This window comes from Scardinius erythrophthalmus (genome assembly GCF_964197995.2).
Source record: "Scardinius erythrophthalmus genome assembly, chromosome: 6".
Taxonomy (NCBI): Eukaryota; Metazoa; Chordata; class Actinopteri; order Cypriniformes; family Leuciscidae; genus Scardinius; species Scardinius erythrophthalmus.
The window spans coordinates 41,796,766-41,816,234 of record NC_138226.1 but is presented as its reverse complement, the minus strand read 5'-3'; the positions used below and the strand labels follow the sequence as shown (position 1 = coordinate 41,816,234).

Below are 19,469 nucleotides of genomic sequence, written 5' to 3'. Positions count from 1 at the left end.
CCGTTTCGGTGTCTGTAGCTTTAAATGTTAATGAGGAGGAGAAAGGCGGCGCAAGGTGGAGGGTGGGTGTGGCCTTGACCATCTTGCGCAACGGTACCGGTCCGTGCATGTTAACGTTGGATATAGCAATGGCACGAAGACACGCAGTCGTTCAAGCATTTCAGTTTGACCCAGAATCTGATCCGGATGGAGAAGCAACAACTCAGCGGTTCCAGCAGGACATTTCCGAATGGTTAGTTTAAAATATTATGTCTGGATAGGGTACTTTATTCGGATGGTTTACAGTTATTATCATGTAGCTAACGCTAACCTACTGTTGCCTTTTCATGAGAGATCTGTAACATCTGTAATTTATCTTATTACAATTACATCATCAAGCTCTGCGATCTTGAAATGCGGATATCGCGCGCGCCATATAACCAACAGGAAAACGGTTATCCAAATAACAAAGAAGTGTACAACACTCGCGTTACAGTGTGTGTACTCACACACATAAACTGCATGGCTGCATAGCTAATGTGACAGCCACATTCTACGTGTAACAGTCTAGGCAAACATAAACAGTAAAGCAACACACTTATATATCATTAGTTGACTTACTGTTCCGAGGTGTGTAGCTGAGCCAAAGAGAGTGATCCAGACTTTAGTTTCAGACGTTCAGCAAGCCCAGCTCTGTATTAACCCTTCGGTGTTCATTTGTACATCCAATTATTGAGCAATTGTTATGCTTCGCTCGCTCAAAAGCCATGATATCTCTCGTGGACAAACTAAAATCGCGCACGCGCGTTCCTACGTTAATTCCTTCCTAGCTCATTTTCTCATGGGCGGAAATATTCTCTGGGCGGGCAAAGCAGAGACAGGGGAGGTAACATTCCTCCTTATAACGTCACAAGGAGGAGATTCAAGATCAGCGCGATTGAGCTTCCATTTTCTCAAAGGCAGAGAAAGATAGCAAAAGCTCGATTTACACCGATTGAAATTTCTAGAAACTTGGGGACCATATACAGGCTAGGGGAACTCATATTAATGTTAAAAAACCTCAGAAAGTGAAAATTTCATGTCATGGGACCTTTAAGTTACTTTCATTAGGATAATTATGCTTTTGAAAATGTTTTTCCCCTCTTTTTATTTATTCAACTTATTTGTCTGCGTACCTTTTTTGTTTATTTATGCAAGTGGAGTGGAACTCTGTATAAACCCAATTGGGTTTCGTTCCCCTCCTTGTACTGTATCCAGGTGATATCCGTGCAGAACAAAAAAAAAAAAAAAAAAAAAAACCAGACAGACCTGGTGCTAATACAGCACTGGTGCCTTAACGACCATTATCTACCGGACCGAATATCAATGCGGATTTCTGTGCTTCATTTCAGTGCTACTGTTATGCCTGTGATTCTCTTGGATGCTCTGAAAATGGACGTTAGAAACGTGATGCTAGTCAGCAGCTAACTTTAGCATACCTTTAGCTAGTAGCTGGATTAAACACGGTTAAAATGCTGGCCAAACAGTGTAATGTGTGACTGTATTTCACTGTAGACTAGGGGTGGAACGGTACATGTATTCGTACTGAACCGAAACGGTACGGGCGTCACAGTTCGGTGTATAAATTTACACGGAGAATAGGCTTAACGTTACATGGTATAAAAATAAATAAAACACGCGTGCAAAATGCGGAACTACTGTTAGATACGCGGGTTCTTTGGGGACACCTAACCTGTAGCCCCGCCTTAGCTCTGAAGCAGGCTGCGATGTAAAGATTGCAATGCTGGAATATGGTGTGTGTGTGTGTGTGTGAGTGAGAGAGAGAGAGGGGCACGGGCGCGATCGAAAAGTCGCGTGTGTTTAAAGTCGCAAAGTGTTTACTTATATTTCTCTTTCTCTCTCTCTCTCTCTGCGTGTGTGTGTGTGTGTGAGGCGCGGATGCGATCGAACAGTGGAAACATAAAAACATACTCAGTCAAAGTGTTTAAGTTACTGTTAATTAAAATGTTAAGGAAAACAAATATATTAATCCGAAATGTAGCAAATTCATTTTAAATTCATTCAGGTACAATTACCAAACATATCTCAAGGTCTTTTTGTCTTTTGTACAAGTGCAGATTGGTCAAGTGTTCAATAAATGTTTTTGTTGAGAAATCTTGTCTATCTTAAGTAATTATTTGTGTTACATTTTATCTTTCAAATAGAGGTTAAAAACAAGCACATAATCGGCCAAACATCGGCCACAATAAATTGGCAGCATTAATCGGCCATCGGCCGACCGGGATTTCAAAAGATCGGCATCGGCCTGAAAAAAAACATATTGGTCGACCTCTAATAGTAGTATATATAGTTTATTACTATACTATAGTAGTTATATAGTATAGTATTTATATAGTAGTTTATATAGTTTATTACTATAGATAGTTTATAGTTTTACTTTAGTAAAAAGGAAGAAATGATATTCAGATAAGAACCGCTTGAACTGAGGGGCTACAATGAGGTCGAAGGAGCTACAACACGCAACATTAAAAATGTCAAAATGGTATTTATTGTTTAAATTTGATAATAATATTGACATAATTTGAAATCTTTATAACAAACAAAGCACAAAAGCAAACTGCGATTTATTGGATAGAAGGAGCACTACAATGTTCTGTTCTTTCATCAACTAAAAATGACTGACTAAAAGACTGATTCTTTGAATTTAAGAAGTGATATTCCTTCATAAAAATAAGAAGCAAATAAAAATGAGAATTAGTTATTTTTACCCAGCCCTAATTTAAATCAATATTCATAAGGATCACGCAAAACAAAAACACTGAATGGATCAATTATAGTTACTATAATCAGCAGAGATTTATTGTGATGCTTTATCTGAAGTAGAATGACTTATGTTTGGAGATCAGTGTTGCACTTTTACCAAATAATACTGTGGTGGATTTGGTTTGACACTCTCTGTGTCCGGGCAAGCACACGCATATTGACGATACACTATCCCGTGCAACTGCAAGTAGGGAGGCTGATGATGGCGAATACCTCTATGATGAGAAAGTTGTGCATGGTTTGGAGTCCACAGATGCACTGAGTCCACAGACACTCCAACAACTGAAAGAGGTGAGAAGGTAGAGAATGGCTGGCCAAAGAAAAGACGTGGTGTGAACAGTAGCCTACACAGCTTCTGATGCGGAACAAAATCAGCGTACAAAACGGCATTGTGATGGTAGGAGACAAGATAATCATACCTCAGAGCTTCAAAAAAGTCATCTTAGAAAAGCTACACTTACTGTAGCTCACCAAGGTTAGCTCACCCCCATTAGAGGAGTTCATATCATTGTTCATATCATTGCTCCCAGATAGTCGGAGAACAACCAGGGCGACCAGTAGAGGTCACTGTGCCGTACAGCACAGACGTGCTGAGTTTGGCAGATCAGCCTTCTCTATCAGAACCTCTAAGTACTGGAACTCAGTCCCAAACGAGATTAGAGACATCAGTTCATTTACTTGTTTTAAATATAAAATAAAATTATCGTTAAAATCTATACAATCATGTACCCATTAATCATAAACTCAAAAAACTCATTTTTTTGTCGTATCCTAACATTGCATTGTTGTGTCTATTAATATGGCACTTTATTTTGTTCTGTTGTTTTGTTTTATTGTGTTTTTTAAGAATGTGAAACTTTGTTGTTGTCTGAAAGGCTACTTGTGTGATGATGTTTTATGGTATATTTATATGTGTTTGTTGGATAAATTGTATGTTACCTCTTCCTGCCCAGGGACTACAGATGAAATTTAGCTTGTAGCAAATTCTGGTATGGCTGAGTGCACTGTCCCTGTTAAATAAACAAATAAAAAAAAATAAAAAAACAAGGTATCCAGAGAACAAAGGCCAAAGCAAGAAAATCCCTATACTGGCCTGGAATGGCACTAGACATAGTGATGATGGTGGAGAAATGTGCGCCTGCCAACAACTCCAGCCAATTACATCAAAAAGAGCCACTCATCACTCATGACGCTCCAGAACTACTGTGGATGAAGGTTGGCGCAGACATCTTCGAGCTGAGAGTTCAGTCTTATCTATTGCTAGTGGACTATATGACAAAAAGAGGTACTGAATTTATCAGACAAATCAGCCCACTCAGTGATACAAAAGATGAAATCAGTCTTCGCCAGAAAGAATTAGTGAGTGAGAACGTATAATTTGCCATCTATGAGATGAAGTCCTTTGCGGCATCATGGGACTTTAAGCTCACATTCTCCAGTCCAGGATATCCTCAGTCCAAAGGACTTTCTGAAAGAGCAATAAAGACTGTTAAACATGCACTGTCACTAAGAAATACACCAGTGACAGGCCTGAATGAATCTCCTGCACAAATGCTGATGGGCAGAGTCCTGCGGAGCACACTCCCATGCTCTAGTGCTGTTCTTCAACAGTCAACCCCACAACATATACACAAAAGACTGGAGGATTTGCAATCTCGAATGCGCCATCAGCACAACCGTAATGCCAAGACAGTACCTGAGCTGGTTCCAGGACCCACAGTACATGTGCAGACGAGATGTGGATGGGAGCCTGCAGTGGTGGTTCACAAGAGAGATGAACCTCGGTCTTATACAGTGCAAACACCAGCAGGAAAGACATTCAGGAGAAATAGACGCTACTTGAGAAAGATACATCAGAGTCTGTGCAAAGATGTTGATCCTGATGAGCATTTGGAGGAGACTTCCACTCAGGCTCCCGACCAGCAGAACAATCACCTGTGAATTCTCCGGTGAGAGTGGAAGAGCAGCCGGCATGCCATACTAGATGTGGAGGAGAAGTAAAACGGCCAACTAGATATAATGATTATGTTGTGGACATGTGAAAAAAGAAAAGAAAAGAAAAAAACAGAAAAGGGAAACAGTATTTGGTAACCGAAGACACAAAGTATTCTCAAAGTAATTTTATTGGACTATTGTTGTTTACTGTGAACGCTTAGAAGTAAATATGAAGTTTGATTATTTAAATTAGTCAAATATTTAATTAAAGTTACTGTTTGATAGATTTGAATATTTACATGGGGAGATTTGAGTGAACCAGAATGAATGTAAATATTAAATCATAGCTTTGTTAAAAAGGGGGGATGTGGTGGATTTGGTTTGACACTCTCTGTGTCTGATTAAGTTGACTTATGTGTTAGACTGATCATCTGTTGATTGCTCATGTCTGTGTCTTGAATGAGATTTCAGTGAAGAAGGATGCACAGCACTCAGAGTTTTGGTCTCATGGTGTGTTATTAAATATAGTGATAAGACACAATTAAACATAATAGGACACTATCACAACAAATACTGTGCAGGGAGGAAAGTTTAACAAATATGATTGAGTCAGAAGTCGTAATTTCATATCTTCCCCATAAAATTATTCTAAAATGTAATTAACAACATATTTCTGCCTCATCATTTGACAAAAATACACATTGGATCACAGTCAGAAGTTATTAAAAACTCTCAATGGTGATAAAAGTGTTGTATTAATCTCATTAATTGTCATGTGTAGCTTGAAGCTAATTGTAGCTTTAATTTCTCTGTTATCCATATGTTTCATTAAATATTTTATCAAAAGAAATCACATAAGTTTGTATGTGATATATTTGTATTTATGTCAGGATCAGAATGATGTGGGCGGCCAAGCCATGTAATGCCAGAATGCCACAACTTACACAACGGTGTTCAGGTCATCTTCCACAGGCAATAACTCCATCCGCTGAATCTAAGCTTTTCCTTATTCCAAGCTTGCCCGCTGCATTGGTGACTTCATGTGTCTTTTGTTGTAGTCCTTAAAAAACTATTTCTTTAAAAGCAAATTTATCTCCATTTGCTTTGAACTCTAAGCGTTGTAACTTTGCAGATGTTGTTTATGCTCAAACAGCAACATTACTCACTAACTAAAGTTAGAAAAGTGAAATCATAATCAACCACCCCTTTAAAGCTATTTGAAGTGTCTAGAAGTTAAAATTATTTGACCTGAAATGATTTAGGCCTACTCTATTTTGACCGCAACCATAGACATCTGTGTTTATTTGAAGTATAAACTTTTGTCCAAGTATTATTCTATAGGCTATCCAATAATTTGAATGTTTGTTAAATAGAAATAATGTTGAAATTGTTGAAAATACTTTTGTTTAATATAATTAATAATAATAGCTTATAAAAAACTAGAATAGGCTACTGGTAGAATATTTAACTGCAATATTTAATTAGACATGATTAACTAAATAGTCCGCAACAAAAATAAAAAAAATAACCTGAAATGCTGTATTGGACTCGAATCGTTGAATCTCTAAATTAAGAACGATTCTCTAGAATGAATCAGACTTTCCAAAGCTACAAATGAGAGAGAGGACCGTTAGATGAACCGATTCCATAGAACAAATCGGACGACTAGGAAGTATTAGGTCATCACTTTCTGTGCTGATTCTGAATTGGTGAGCACTGTGTGTGATCGTGGTTGATTCGGCGGTGCAGTTTGTAATTTATTTCAGGATGAGATCGCATTTGCAAAAGTGCTGCAAGACGATGCCTGTCTGATAGTTTAGGAATGAAGAGCGCGGCAACAAACCGTACTTTCTCGACGGTCTCTTACTTGACTTTTCGACGAGAGGAGCCCCATATTATCTGGAGCACGTCTTTTAACTCACATTGCGACGGCTTTTGCACATTGTAGGCCTATGCTATAGGCTATAGCCTAACGTTAAATGCAGGGAAAAAAGCTTGTGAAATATTATCAGCCTTCCACGTTTTACACCAGTAGCCTACTATTTTGGAGAGATGATCTTTTGCCGTCTGTCTTTGAGGAGGAATATCTAAAACAAAAAAGGAAGTTCAGAAGAGGCGTGTCCACAAACTACTTTCGATCTATAGTGTAGAAATGAATATTACACATTAATATTCGTGACCTTGATATCTTCATCGTGAATATAGACTTCACTGAAGGTAAGAACAAGACTGGATCGTAACTTATTGATCACTTTTCTGCCATGAAGCCTCGCAGTCACGAGATGAGTTTTGCTCACTTACACGATCGATATTATTATTGTTTTTCTAAACCGCGACTAGACGCGCAGCATAATGTGTTTTATTATTGTTACTATTTTTTTTAGACTGAGTAGAGGAGAGCCGGGACGATTGAAACGCGGGACGGATGAGTGCAGGACAGTTGAGTGCGGTAAGTGAATTCTTTCGTGCGGTACTCGTTTTTTTTTTTGATTAACAAGTTGTATTGTTTCATGTGGCATTTTAATGATAATACGGCAGGTGTATTAGCACTGCAACACATCCTTAAGTGTGCAATATCAGAGTTTTTCTACATGGGGAGGCTGCAGACCAGGGGTCTCATTTATAAACGTTGCGTACGCACAAAACATCCCCTGGCGTACGGCACTTTCGACGCAAGTTGTGATTTATAAAAACAAACGTGCAGTAGGGGTAAAATCTTCGCACCTGCACGCAAACTCTGACCCATGCGTACGAACGTTTTGGAGATGGAGCAGTTTGGCGACATCGATGGTGAGTTGGAGTATGTATTTTTGGTCCCTTTTAGACAGATAATCTAAAGAAAATTATACATTATACGCATATATCTTATCTAACGGCAGATTAAGTAAAACCGTAAAACTTCATTATGAGTCCTAATCATAAAGACATGTTCACAATAACAGTTTAAAAAGTAAATAATGATTTAAACTACGTTTTACTTCTGATTTCTGATTTTTTTTGATTAAATATGCCATTCTCATTAATGGTATTAAACATTTAAACTACATGAAATCATTACTGAGAAGTTACAACATTTTTATATTCAATAAATAGAAATATTTGTTGAGGATGCAATGCTTTTGGACACTTTTGCTGTGGCATGCTGTGTTTTAATGTTTTAACTACAGAGATAATTGCAACTACAGAGATAATTGCTTAGCGCATGATAATAGCAGATTGTCTGAGAAAATAGTTTAGTGGAAATAATGCACAACAAGGTCTATCTGTTTCCATTAAAAATACAGATCAATTAAAAATACTATTTGGCCAGTGGAAAATATTGAGAAAAACTTTCTCTGAAATGTATTTTACACTATTTGATTTATTTATTCAAAAACAAGGCAAGGATAGGCTACTAAATGATTTTTATTAATAAAATGTGACATCCGTATATCATACTTTCCTAATGTCTGGTACCGTTAAACACAGTATCATGTGGATGAATAATCATATGCAAATGATATGCAGATGAGGATATGCATAGTAAAACTAGGCATTGTATGCTCCATATATGGTTATTTCGGGGTGTACTTTAAGATATACTTTCATTATTAATTTTTCTACATGCCACTTAATTTACTGCATACCAATAGTGTAATCTTTAACCATGGGTCACAAAAGCTCTCTTCAACCATCTCACACTATGTGCATTATGTTTCATTTCCTAGAGGACAACTTAAGACAGCTCTCTACAACACATCATAGACACTTATGAGACACCATGGACCAAGACTCAGAGCGTAAGTAGTTACCACAGTAAAAGCAGAGATAGTCATATGAAAAAAAAGTCTGCATTACACGGATTAAAAGTGAAGTTGCCGAAATAAGTACTTGCTACACTATAGAATATGCCGTTCTTGAATCTTATGAAATCACGTTCTTGCTTGTGAGCAGTTATTATATTATCTCTCTACCAGGTGCTCGGTTTGTAGATGCCCACTGGGCGAAACTTGTCCAGAGAGTAAAGTGTGTTAAGGCGATAGCGGATGAGCTGCTGTCCGGTGGCATGCTGGAATGGGAGCCGTACTGTGAGATCAAAGCAGCAGATACTAACCAGGAGAAAATGAGAGAGTTTTATAAAGTGTTGCACTCTGGAGGAGACAAGGTTAAATCTGCCTTTTATTCTAGACTGGAAAAGCATGAGCCATATCTGTTGAGAGACTTAGGTAAGAGCACACTAATTTTGGCTATTATACCACATGTGTCTAGACCTACAGTATGTACTGTTAAAATATGTACTTTTACAGGCATTGCACAAATTGCAGAAGCTCTTCTAGGAAGTAGGAACCTTAAATATTTTGTCTTAATTTTCCATCTTGGTCACTTATTTCTGTCAGGACCACTATCATCAAATACGATTGACAGTTAGCATTTTTTTTGGATTAGCGGTATAGTTATGTTCTGGGCAGCCTAGCATGGATAAGAGCAGGGAGAGCAGCAATAACCCCCTTTAGGGTAAACAGAACAGAACCAACATGAATGTATTGCAGATGTCATTAATGTCAATATTCTAATGTACAACATAATTCGAGAATTTAGTCTGATTCAAAGGGGAATCAGAATTCCAAATCCTGACTGACGAGAGGTGGAGCTGGGGATGGAGGATAATACTGTTGATAATACTGGAGGAGCTTATATATGAATACAGTGATAGACGTCGTATTCCTATATGTAGACATGGATCAGCTGAGAGTCTTTGCTTTTTAAACCGGAAGTAGAAAATTGCTCTAAAAAATGCAAAAATAACTAATTTCCACTTATGGATAGACTTCATGAGTACTTTTAATGATGTGCAGTCTGTACTTATTTTTTCCCTTCTCAAAAAATGTGTATCACCAATACTGTTAGCTTAGGGCAGTTGTGGCACAAACCTTACATTGGGTGATGGTCTAATAAATGTGTTCAGCAATAGATAGATAGATGACAGACAGACAGACAGCAAGATAGATAGATTGATGTAAAATATATGTGAAATGCCTTAATCAATATATCAATGTATCAAGTGTGTCTAATGTTCTACAGGCTCCACAGGACATCACACACACTCTGAAAAAACACATTCCTCAGGTGACTGATGAATTTTATAATATTGAATTTTACAATATTTTAAATATTGCACTCCATCGACCTCGTGATTTAGTTGGTATTTGTCTGCTCTGGAATTTCTTACTGTATTAGAATCAGGAAAAAAAAAAACTAACTCTTTGAACATTGACCTCTTCTACAGAAATCAGCCCAGTGATTCACAAATATATGAAGCGGATCTGCAGCGAGAATCAGTATGTGACTGAGTATAACTCACTGCCTGGTGAACATGTGCTGCTGTCTGAGCGCTTCACACAACCTCTGATCCTTCGGAAACATAGAGATCGAAAAGAGCGAGAAGAAGAGATCTGCTTCAGTGGAGAGAGCTTCCAGCAGGTCCTCAGCTCCAGGAGCAGTGGAGACTCTGTCCATCTCAACTCTCTGTTCGACCCAGATGACCACAGGATCAGTCCTAGATCTGTGATACTGCAGGGAAATTCTGGAAACGGGAAATCTTTCACTGTGCAGAAGATCATGATGGACTGGGCATCTGGTGACCTCTACAAAGGGCGGTTTGATATTGTGTTCCACTTAAAGTGTAAAGAAATAAATCGCATTCCTGGCGAGAAGAGTTTGGTGGAGATCTTGAGCTGCAGTTGTAGTTTATCATCACATGAGATCTCACAGATTTTACAGCAGTCGCCAGAGAAGGTGCTTGTGGTCATTGATGGATTTGATGAGCTGAAACTCACACAGGACATTATTGACACGTCAGCACACACTGATCTGCTTCAGAAAGCCTCACCTGTGGACACTCTTTGTGCCCTGCTGAGGGGTCGAATCCTGCCAGAGTCTTTCCTGCTGGTCTCCTCCAGATCTACAGCTACAAACACACTCAGTAATCTGCTCAAAGGACCTCAGCGTTTCTCTGAGATTGTGGGATTTTCAGAAAAGGGGGTGGAGGAGTACTTCCAGAAGTTTTTTCAAAATGAGGACCATTTCAGGGAGGCTTATACATATGTGAAGGCAAATGAAACCCTCATCACTGCCTGCTCAATCCCTGTCGTCTGCTGGATCATCTGCACAACTATCCAGGAGCGATTCAAATATGGTGCAAATAAGACAAGCGGACTGGAAACCACCACCTCCATCTACGTGGACTTTGTGTGCACTCTTCTGGAGCATCACTGCCAGGGTTTGAGTCAGTCCGTCCCGACCCTGCTGAGGAGTCTGGGTCAGCTGGCAGAGAGAGGGATGCTGGAACAGCAAGTCCTGCTGGATGAGAAAAGTGTGAATGAAACCATTTCAGACCCTGCTGGAAATCCATTCTTGTGCAAGTTCCTGTTTAAGAGAAGAATCCACCAGGAGACGATGTTCAGTTTCATGCATCTCAGCTTTCAGGAGTTCTTCACTGCTCTGTACTATGTCCTTCTGGATGAAGAAAAGTCCCAGAGGAAACTTACAAGGTTTTTCGATGATATTTTCACAAAACCAGCTGTGGTAGAATTTGCATTTGGTTTGTTGAATAAGGATGTGACACTCACACTTAAAGATCATGGTCTGCTCATTCATCCAAAAGCACAGGCTCTTATGAAAGAATGGATTTTCAAAGAGGTTAAAGGTTTTTTCTTCTCTTCGAAAACAGTATTGTTTGTTCTTCACTGTCTCTATGAACTTCATGAAGAAGACTTTGTGAAAGAAGCAGTGGAATCCAGGGGAAAGATTGATCTAGAGTATACATACCTCAGAAGAACAGACGTCTGTGTCCTGCTGTACTGCTCTCAGTGCTGTCAGAGCATTGAAGAAATCTCTTTACGTTTGACATCGGAAGATTTGTCTATGATTTTTCCTGAACTTCACAAGTTTAAAAAAGCAAAGTAAATGCATTGGTCTAAAACAGATATTTGGTGGATGTAATTAATATCTAATCTATAATTTGCTGTTGCAAGGTAAACTTAATTAGTCTGTACAGTGATGTTCTGGATTTGATTTTGAAGGTTGGATATAATGGATCCATCAGACTCTGATCTTGTTGAACTGATCTACGCTCTCGCGAGAGGACAGACCCTGAGCTCACAGAGGTAATGTTTTAAAATATATTTTATACATTTGATGTGTTTTATGCACACATGCTATCATCCTTTAATGTGCTTTTGTTTAACTTTAAGGTTCATGTATATTTTTTCTGTGCTTTGGTTTGCAGTGTTCGTGCCGGCTTCCACCAAATAATGTATATCAACTCACTTGATCTGTCAATCAACAAAGAGCCGTCCAGGTGAAGAACAAGTGATATTTTTATTTTCATCAAATAGGTATAATAGAAATAATTATGTGATTAACATGTTTTGTATAACCAATTATATCATCATCTTGTTCTTCCATTTATCTGGCATACTTGGTCTCTGCAATCTAATAGATTATAATTCTATTAGTAATAATGCAACTAAATTGGTCACCCAAAAAAATGTTTTTTTTTAAAAGGTACACACTTTTATCTTTTTTGACTATTGCTAATGATGTAAATATTGGCTGTAAATATTGTGAAACAAGTCACATAAAAGATATTCTAGGTAAGAAATGATTGACTTATAGACACAAAGACAACTTGAATCTGCTTAAATTCTTTTTTTTATAGTATCTGCATAGAGATTCGCCTAAATCCGCTTTCCCATCTGGATTTGGAATCATTCAGTCTCACCTTTCCACACTCAGAGATATTCAACATCGACTGGACCAGACTTTTTCAAATTATAATTCACCAAAGGGATTCAGAAGCAATACTGTCATTTCTCTGTTCCTTCTCTAACCTGAAAAAGATGGAAATGAGCGTGTACTGTCTAAATGAGATATGGTCTAATCGGATCCTCCAGATGACCCAGAACTGCCCCAGTCTAACCGAACTCACGTGAGAAACATCTGAAATCACCTCTGTTCTGTTTGAATTTGTCTGTTGTTAAGTAGTAGTGTTTTTGTCGGCCTGTTTTAATTTTAGTTTTAGTCTTTGTGTCAAGCTGCCATTTTAGTTTTTATTAGTTTCAGTCGACTAAAAGTCTGAGCATTTTAGTCTTATTTTAGTCAGAATTATCCATGACTACTTTCATCTAATTTTAGTCGACGAAAACTGATGACATTTAGTCTAGTTTTAGTCAATGAAAATTGTAATTTAGTCTCTTTTTAGTAATGCAATTCTATTTAACCCAGTCAGTATAGTATTTCAAACAAGGTTATCTTATTATATTTAGGGCTGTGACGGTGGCAGTTTTTTTTTACCATCGCGGTGGTTATGGACCAATGAAGTGATAATTTGAGCAATTCCGTCATAGAAACAACACACATTTTTATGCATGTAACTTAAATAATATAATAAAGTTAAATCTATTTAAAAACACACATTTTCCACACAAAGACGTTTGATATAGCCTTGGTATGTGTGACACGAGCAGGAAAGAGCCCATCGATCTCTTTTCTGATATCTTCATGTTTTCTACTTGATATATATACATATGGTCTGAAGACAGAGCGAATTTTATCCTCCACAAGGGCAAGACATTTAGGCTATGTTTGATATTGCGCTGCCAGAGAAAGTGAAACTAAATTCACCCGCACGTGTGAAACGTGCTTTACAACTAAACTTGATCACGTCATAACATTTCATCTCGTCTCGTTTTGGTCAATGAAAATGAAGAGACATTTTAGCATAGTTTTTATTTTGTAAACCACATTTAGTCTCGTTTTTATTAGTCAACAATATTGCATTATACATTTAATTATAGTCATTGTCACATGACCAGCATTTACATTGTCTCTCGTCTCATTTTCGTCAGGTGATAAAGGTTCGTTGACAACGATATTTAGTCATAATTTTCATTGACGAAAGCAACACTATTGATAAGAACGGTCTCTAAATTCAAAGGGATAGTCCATCCAAAAAGGAAAATTCTGTCATCATTTACTCATGTTGTTCAAAACCTGTTTTCTTCTGAGGAACACAACAGAAGTTATTTTAAAGAATGCTTGTGTAATACAGTTTCCGATCCCATGGACTTCCATTGTTTGGACAAGAAATGCAATGAATCAAAACCAGCATTTATTACCAGCATTATTCAAAATATCTTCTTCTGTGTTCTGCAGAAGAAAGAAAGACACAGGTTATGAATGACATGGCAGAGTCTAATTTTTCTTAGTTAACTTTTAAAACATTAAAAGGCTATGAATTAATGACACTGATCACACAGTCACACCTTTGAGGAAATGAAAACCTTAGAAACAAAAAAAGGTTTAGAAAACAAAAGATCTATTGTATTTGTTATTATTATTATATTAATGTTTTATTATTATTATTATTTATTATTATTATTTTATTATTTTTATTTGTTTATTTATTTTGGCAGTTTAGCAGTTTTGCAATGCTCTTGCTATATCAGATAACCTTACAAAGCAAATGAAACTGCCCATCTGTAGTTCATGGCCTTCATCCATTTAAACTGTTATGGAATTGTTTAAATGAATGTGTAATAAGCAAATGTGAAGAATGGCATTATCAATCTTGTTCATTGTATCTGTATAATGTGTTTCCACATCTAGGGTAAATGCTGGATTTTTACTGGAGAATGGAATCAGGATCTTGCAGAGCTCAAACACAAGACCAAGTTGTATGATGACATTTAACGGGTTTGTAAACCAAAAGCTTGAGAATTATTATTCATAAAATAAGTTTTCTTTACGTCCACCCTAGATCTTGTAGTTCATTAATTCAATAACAATTTAAATGTAGGTCTGTTTCTCACACAAATTATTGTTATAATGATTACACTCCATTAAAAGCAAATATCAGGTTTGTTAAACACTTTGTAGTGATGCTATGCTTTGTGCTTATGAAGGTTCATTTGTGCTCTTCCTTTTTTGTGCTCAAGGTCCAATTGCAATAAAAGCCATTTTTTTGACTTTCTCGATGAAAAGTTGAAATGTAACCAGAAGGTGAAGATTCTTCTGAATGACCAGGGCTTTTCTAAGGAAACTTTGCAAGAGTAAGTTAAGACTGAGATTAACACTATAAGAATTCCCCAATAAAAAAATGAGAACTGTAATATGACACGAGCCAGTAACACAAAAGTTTTCTTATGATTTATACAATTTCTTTTGAACATTGCATACTAAATGTTTTCAGCGCAATAGCAAATGATCATAGTTTGAGTTGTGGATCCTATCCTACTGGTCAGCTTTTTCATATTTCTCTGTCATGGTTTATCTCTTGTCTTTCCATTTCTAAGGCCCTCGTGTTGTGACTAACGCCCGTTTCACACATACTCCGTTTGCAGTGCGTATGCGGTGCGTATTTTTTTCCGTACCCATGTTAACAGGTTAAGAGCTTTCACACTGCACGCGGTTGCAGTCCGTCGATCCGTTCCAGTTGCGGTGCGTATACAGCAGTGCAGAGATCGTTTCCGCACCGAGTCTATTTTTGCTGTGCTGCAAACGCTGAATTAAAGTGACAGCGCATGTTTCGTGGTCAAAATGAACACAGATTGAAACCTGAAATGTAGAAATTTCACCATAAATGCGATTAATGAATTAAAATGTAGTAATCTCACCATAAATGTATTTAATTAAATACTACTTTTTTCACAATCCGGGGTAAAGCAAGGAAAGCTATAATTTACTTCAACAAGGCGACATAAACAACACTTCTCATTCGTGGAGGTAAAAAAAAAAAAAAGTTCTTTGTGACATGCAAGATTTATTGTATTGAAATTTAAAGAAAAGGCATGCGAGTGGGCTGTTTTTGTCAATTTTAAGTTTTAATTTAAAATGTTCCGATTTAATATGTAAGCTACATGGTTAAATATTATCACTTGCTTGAGCAACTTAATATAAGTAGAAGTCGGCTATGCATTGAATAATAGGCTGCCGTTGTTTAAATTGTTTTAACGTGCATACGTCTGTTAAAGAGTGTATATGTGTACAAAGAGAATCGCAATGCTGAGACGTTAAGACCGGGGTAAATCAAGGGAAAATACAATTTACTTCAACAAGGCATAATGAACATCACTTGTCTCATTCGTGGAGAAACAAGTTCTTTATTGTGACATGCAAGGTTTATTGTATAAAGATTTAAATTATGCAAAAGAAAGGGTATGAGTCTGCTGTTTTTGTCAATATTACGTTTTAATTTAAAATGTAGGCTATTCGATTTTAATGAACATGGTAAAATATTTTACCTTGCTTGAGCAACTTAATATATAATTATAGAAGTAATGCATTTAATAATATGTTGTTTAAATTGTGTTTAAACGTGAATACGTCTATTAAAGAGTGTATATGTGTACAAAGAGAATTGCAATGCTGACAAAAAAACTTTTTTTAAATAAAAGTTGCTGATAACTTCTGGATTTGAAATACAAATAGTGAGTATGTATTTGTGTTATAGCCTACAGCAGCGGATCAGTTACACACGGCAAACGCAGCATATGTGAAAGCACTATCGCATGTGCTGCTCCTGCACTGCATACGCACCGCACACGCACTGCACACGGAGTATGTGTGAAACGGCCGTAATGGTACAGCATTACAGCTCGGAGAAAACTGCAAAAGCAGCATTTTTACCTGGAGCTGTGGAAGTGAATAAAGACACCAAACAACTCTGAAGTCTTTTACATGCATTGTAATCACAAAATTTATGCTCTTGTGGTAGGTGTACGACCTGATTGGTTCCTGCAGTCTGATTGGTGCCACGCCCTGATTGATCAGCTGACACCTGGATGTGTATAAATGCCTCCTTTGTTTCTGCTTCATTACCCTTTTGTGCTCACATGCTGTTTTGCTTGCCTGGCTTTAACTACTGCTAGAGTGTTAAAGACTGTTGAGAGTATTTACCTTTGGAGTGTTCATATGAGTGTTTGATTGAAAGATAAGTTATTCATTTGTTTCCTGTGAAGGGCTATATTTGTGATATTGACTACCGCCTGTTTAATGACCTGGAATACAGATTACCCTTACATTTCTCTGTTAGCACTTTAGTGGTGGGCAGATCGAGGCTTCATGAAGCAATGAAACAGTTGAAGCAAATGTGCCATATTGTGTCGAGGCTTTGAAACAATCTGACACCCATCTCAACAGTGACACCTAGTAGTCACTTGCAGGTGTTGATCTGAAACAACCTTGACAATGAGCCAGTAAAAAAAATGTTGTTTTTTAGGGCCCGAGCACCGATGGTGAGAGGACCCTATTGTTTTTGCTCCGTTTATTATTATTCTTCTTCTCCAAAGTGAATCGCTTTTTAGAGGGCCTAAACATGCTCGAAAACTCATGAAACTTTGCACACGCTTCAGAAGTGGTGAAAATTTACGTGTGATATGGTTTTCAGAATTGGGGGGGGCAAATTCGGTAAATTATTGCCCCCACATTTTGCCCCGGCTCCTGGTTTCACGTACAGGTATGAAATTTGGTACATACATGTAATGACCCAATACCTACAGAAAAGTCTCTTGGAGCATAGCCCTAAACACAACAGGAAGTGAGCTATTTTGAACTTCCTCCTGGATTTTGGGCATTTTTCGTAATTTCCTGATGTTGTACTTTAACGAACTCCTCCTACAGATTTGATCTGATACTCTTCAAATTTGGTGAGTGTAATCTTAAGGCCTTTGTGACGTTAAATTGCGAAGATCTAGAGTTTTCGTCGAAGGGTGTGCCCTCGGCGGCCTGACAAACATCTATCTATAAATTACAGGAACGTCTGTCTGTCTGTCTGTCTGTGTGTGTGTGTGTCTGTTCCTCGCATATCTCTCGAACCGTTAGTCCGATTGATTTCAAACTCGACAGGTGTCTCGCCACGGGCACGAGTAAGTGCAGTGCCAAGTTTGACATTGTTTGGATGAGAAATGCAAAAGATATCGTTAAATATATCATTTTTAGAAGGTTGTGGTTTAAAAATAAACATTCTGACATTAGAGAGTTGTATCGGTCAAAGAAGCCCCAAGAAGGCTGTGGTTTAAAAATAAACATTCTGACATAAACACTCAGTCAGCTACACTGTTTACTTCTGAATATTATAGTTTGGTTCCCGAACGTGATAAATCCATCTATCTATAAATTACAGAAACGTCCGTCTGTCTGTCTGTGTGTTATTCGCATATCTCTCGAATGTGAGATAACCACTAAATGTGTGAAAACCACTATTTTCTGTTTCAAACTTTCACATAGAATCTTTAGGTTATAACAACATTGAAAATCAAAATCTGGATTTGAATTTTTTAAGATTTATTATAAAAACGGATTATTTTTTCCCAAAAATGCAATAAATTCATGACTTTTTTTTTTTTTTCAAAATGCTATTAATCCATTGAATCAATATAAAGTTATTTTTGATCATATTGCCATCGCAAGAAATATCTCCTGAACTTTTTTGACGGCGATCAGCTCACAAAAACTGATTTTGCACGGGCACTTTGCACTGCTCCCTGAATCGAGGTGCTTATTCATTTGTGGATGTAAACTGAATCTGTATGTCAGCTATGCTGTTAGTGTTTACTTCTGAATATTATATTTCATTCTGGTGCGCTTAACGTTGTCGCTACTGTGTAATAATAGCCTATGCTATTCACCAACTAAACATATCCTATTCAATGCGTTCACAGTCTCTTTCACGGGCATCATTTGTAGTTGCCTATTCACAAACTGTTTGCTCAAGCATAGCGTTTTCTCGGAGTTCACTGTGTGCTTTTTACCATGCACAAATAAAAATGTCACTGAACTTTTGCTGTGTAATTGTAACAATGAGCACACACCAAACCAACAATTACTAAAAACACACACAAAAACTGATTTTGCACGGGCATTTTTTGCACTAGTTCACCCAATTTCGGCCTTTTGGTGATATATGCATGATCAGATAAGTTCAATATTAATGTTGCTTGCAGTTCTGATGTTGCTAGGCAACCACAGACAGCCTGCAGTAACTCAGGCATACAATTTTCAATCTGCCCCAAACTTCACATGTTTGATAAGAGTCCTGTCCTGAACACATGCCAATGCTCATTATGATTATAGCAATAGCACCACCTGCTGGTAGCAGGAAGTGTGGCAAATACAAAACGTGCTCGAAAAATCATGAAACTTTGCACACGCTTCAGAAGTGGTGACAATTTACGTGTGATGTGGTTTTAAAAATTGGGTGGGGCAAAATGGCTTACTTATTGCCCCTACATTTTGCCCCGGCTCGACGTTTCACGTACAGGTATGAAATTTGGTACACACATGTAAAGACCCAATACCTACAAAAAAGTCTCTTGGAGCATAGCCCTAAACACAACAGGAAGTCAGTTATTTTGAACTTCCTGTCAGATTTTGGGCAGTTTTTGCCATTTCCTGATGTTGTACTTTAACAAACTCCTCCTACAGTTTTGATCTGATCCTCTTCAAATTTGGTGAGTGTAATCTTAAGGCCTTTCCTAAAGGTGCCGGGTGGCGGTGGCAGGGGTGCGAGGGCCCTTTTCATCGCTGCTTGCAGCTTTAATTCTTCTTCTTCTTCTCCAAAGTGAATCGCTTTTTAGAGGGCCTAAACATGCTCGAAAACTCATGAAACTTTGCACACGCTTCAGAAGTGGTGAAAATTTACGTGTGATATGGTTTTCAGAATTGGGGGGGGCAAATTCGGTAAATTATTGCCC

General features: G+C 37.6%; 1 protein-coding gene across 4 annotated transcripts; it reads left to right on the top strand.

Annotated features, from left to right (window-relative positions):
* Positions 1-6,386: 6,386 nt before the first annotated feature.
* LOC308692220 (NACHT, LRR and PYD domains-containing protein 1 homolog) lies at positions 6,387-18,551 on the top strand. Of its 4 annotated transcripts, none has more exons than XM_081368037.1 (12): positions 6,387-6,954; positions 7,122-7,186; positions 8,445-8,516; positions 8,694-8,942; positions 9,799-9,843; positions 10,004-11,678; positions 11,799-11,882; positions 12,005-12,076; positions 12,437-12,706; positions 14,386-14,472; positions 14,715-14,828; positions 16,493-18,551. In XM_081368037.1, the coding sequence occupies exons 3-12, from the start codon at positions 8,498-8,500 to the stop codon at positions 16,503-16,505; spliced, it is 2,628 nt and encodes an 875-aa protein (XP_081224163.1). In that variant the 5' UTR covers positions 6,387-6,954; positions 7,122-7,186; positions 8,445-8,497; the 3' UTR covers positions 16,506-18,551. The 4 variants fall into 4 exon arrangements, 3 of the variants coding, with proteins under 3 accessions (XP_081224163.1, XP_081224165.1, XP_081224164.1); XM_081368039.1 differs by having other exon boundaries at positions 6,815-6,954; positions 8,709-8,942; XM_081368038.1 differs by lacking the exons at positions 6,387-6,954; positions 7,122-7,186 and adding an exon at positions 7,395-7,527.
* The last annotated feature ends 918 nt before the right edge of the window (positions 18,552-19,469 follow it).

Coding starts and splice junctions, on each gene's coding strand:
- LOC308692220 (XM_081368037.1), top strand. Junction 11,679..11,798: donor CACAAGTTTAAAAAAGCAAA/GTAAATGCATTG, acceptor TTGATTTTGAAG/GTTGGATATAATGGATCCAT. Junction 12,077..12,436: donor ATCAACAAAGAGCCGTCCAG/GTGAAGAACAAG, acceptor TTTTTTTTATAG/TATCTGCATAGAGATTCGCC.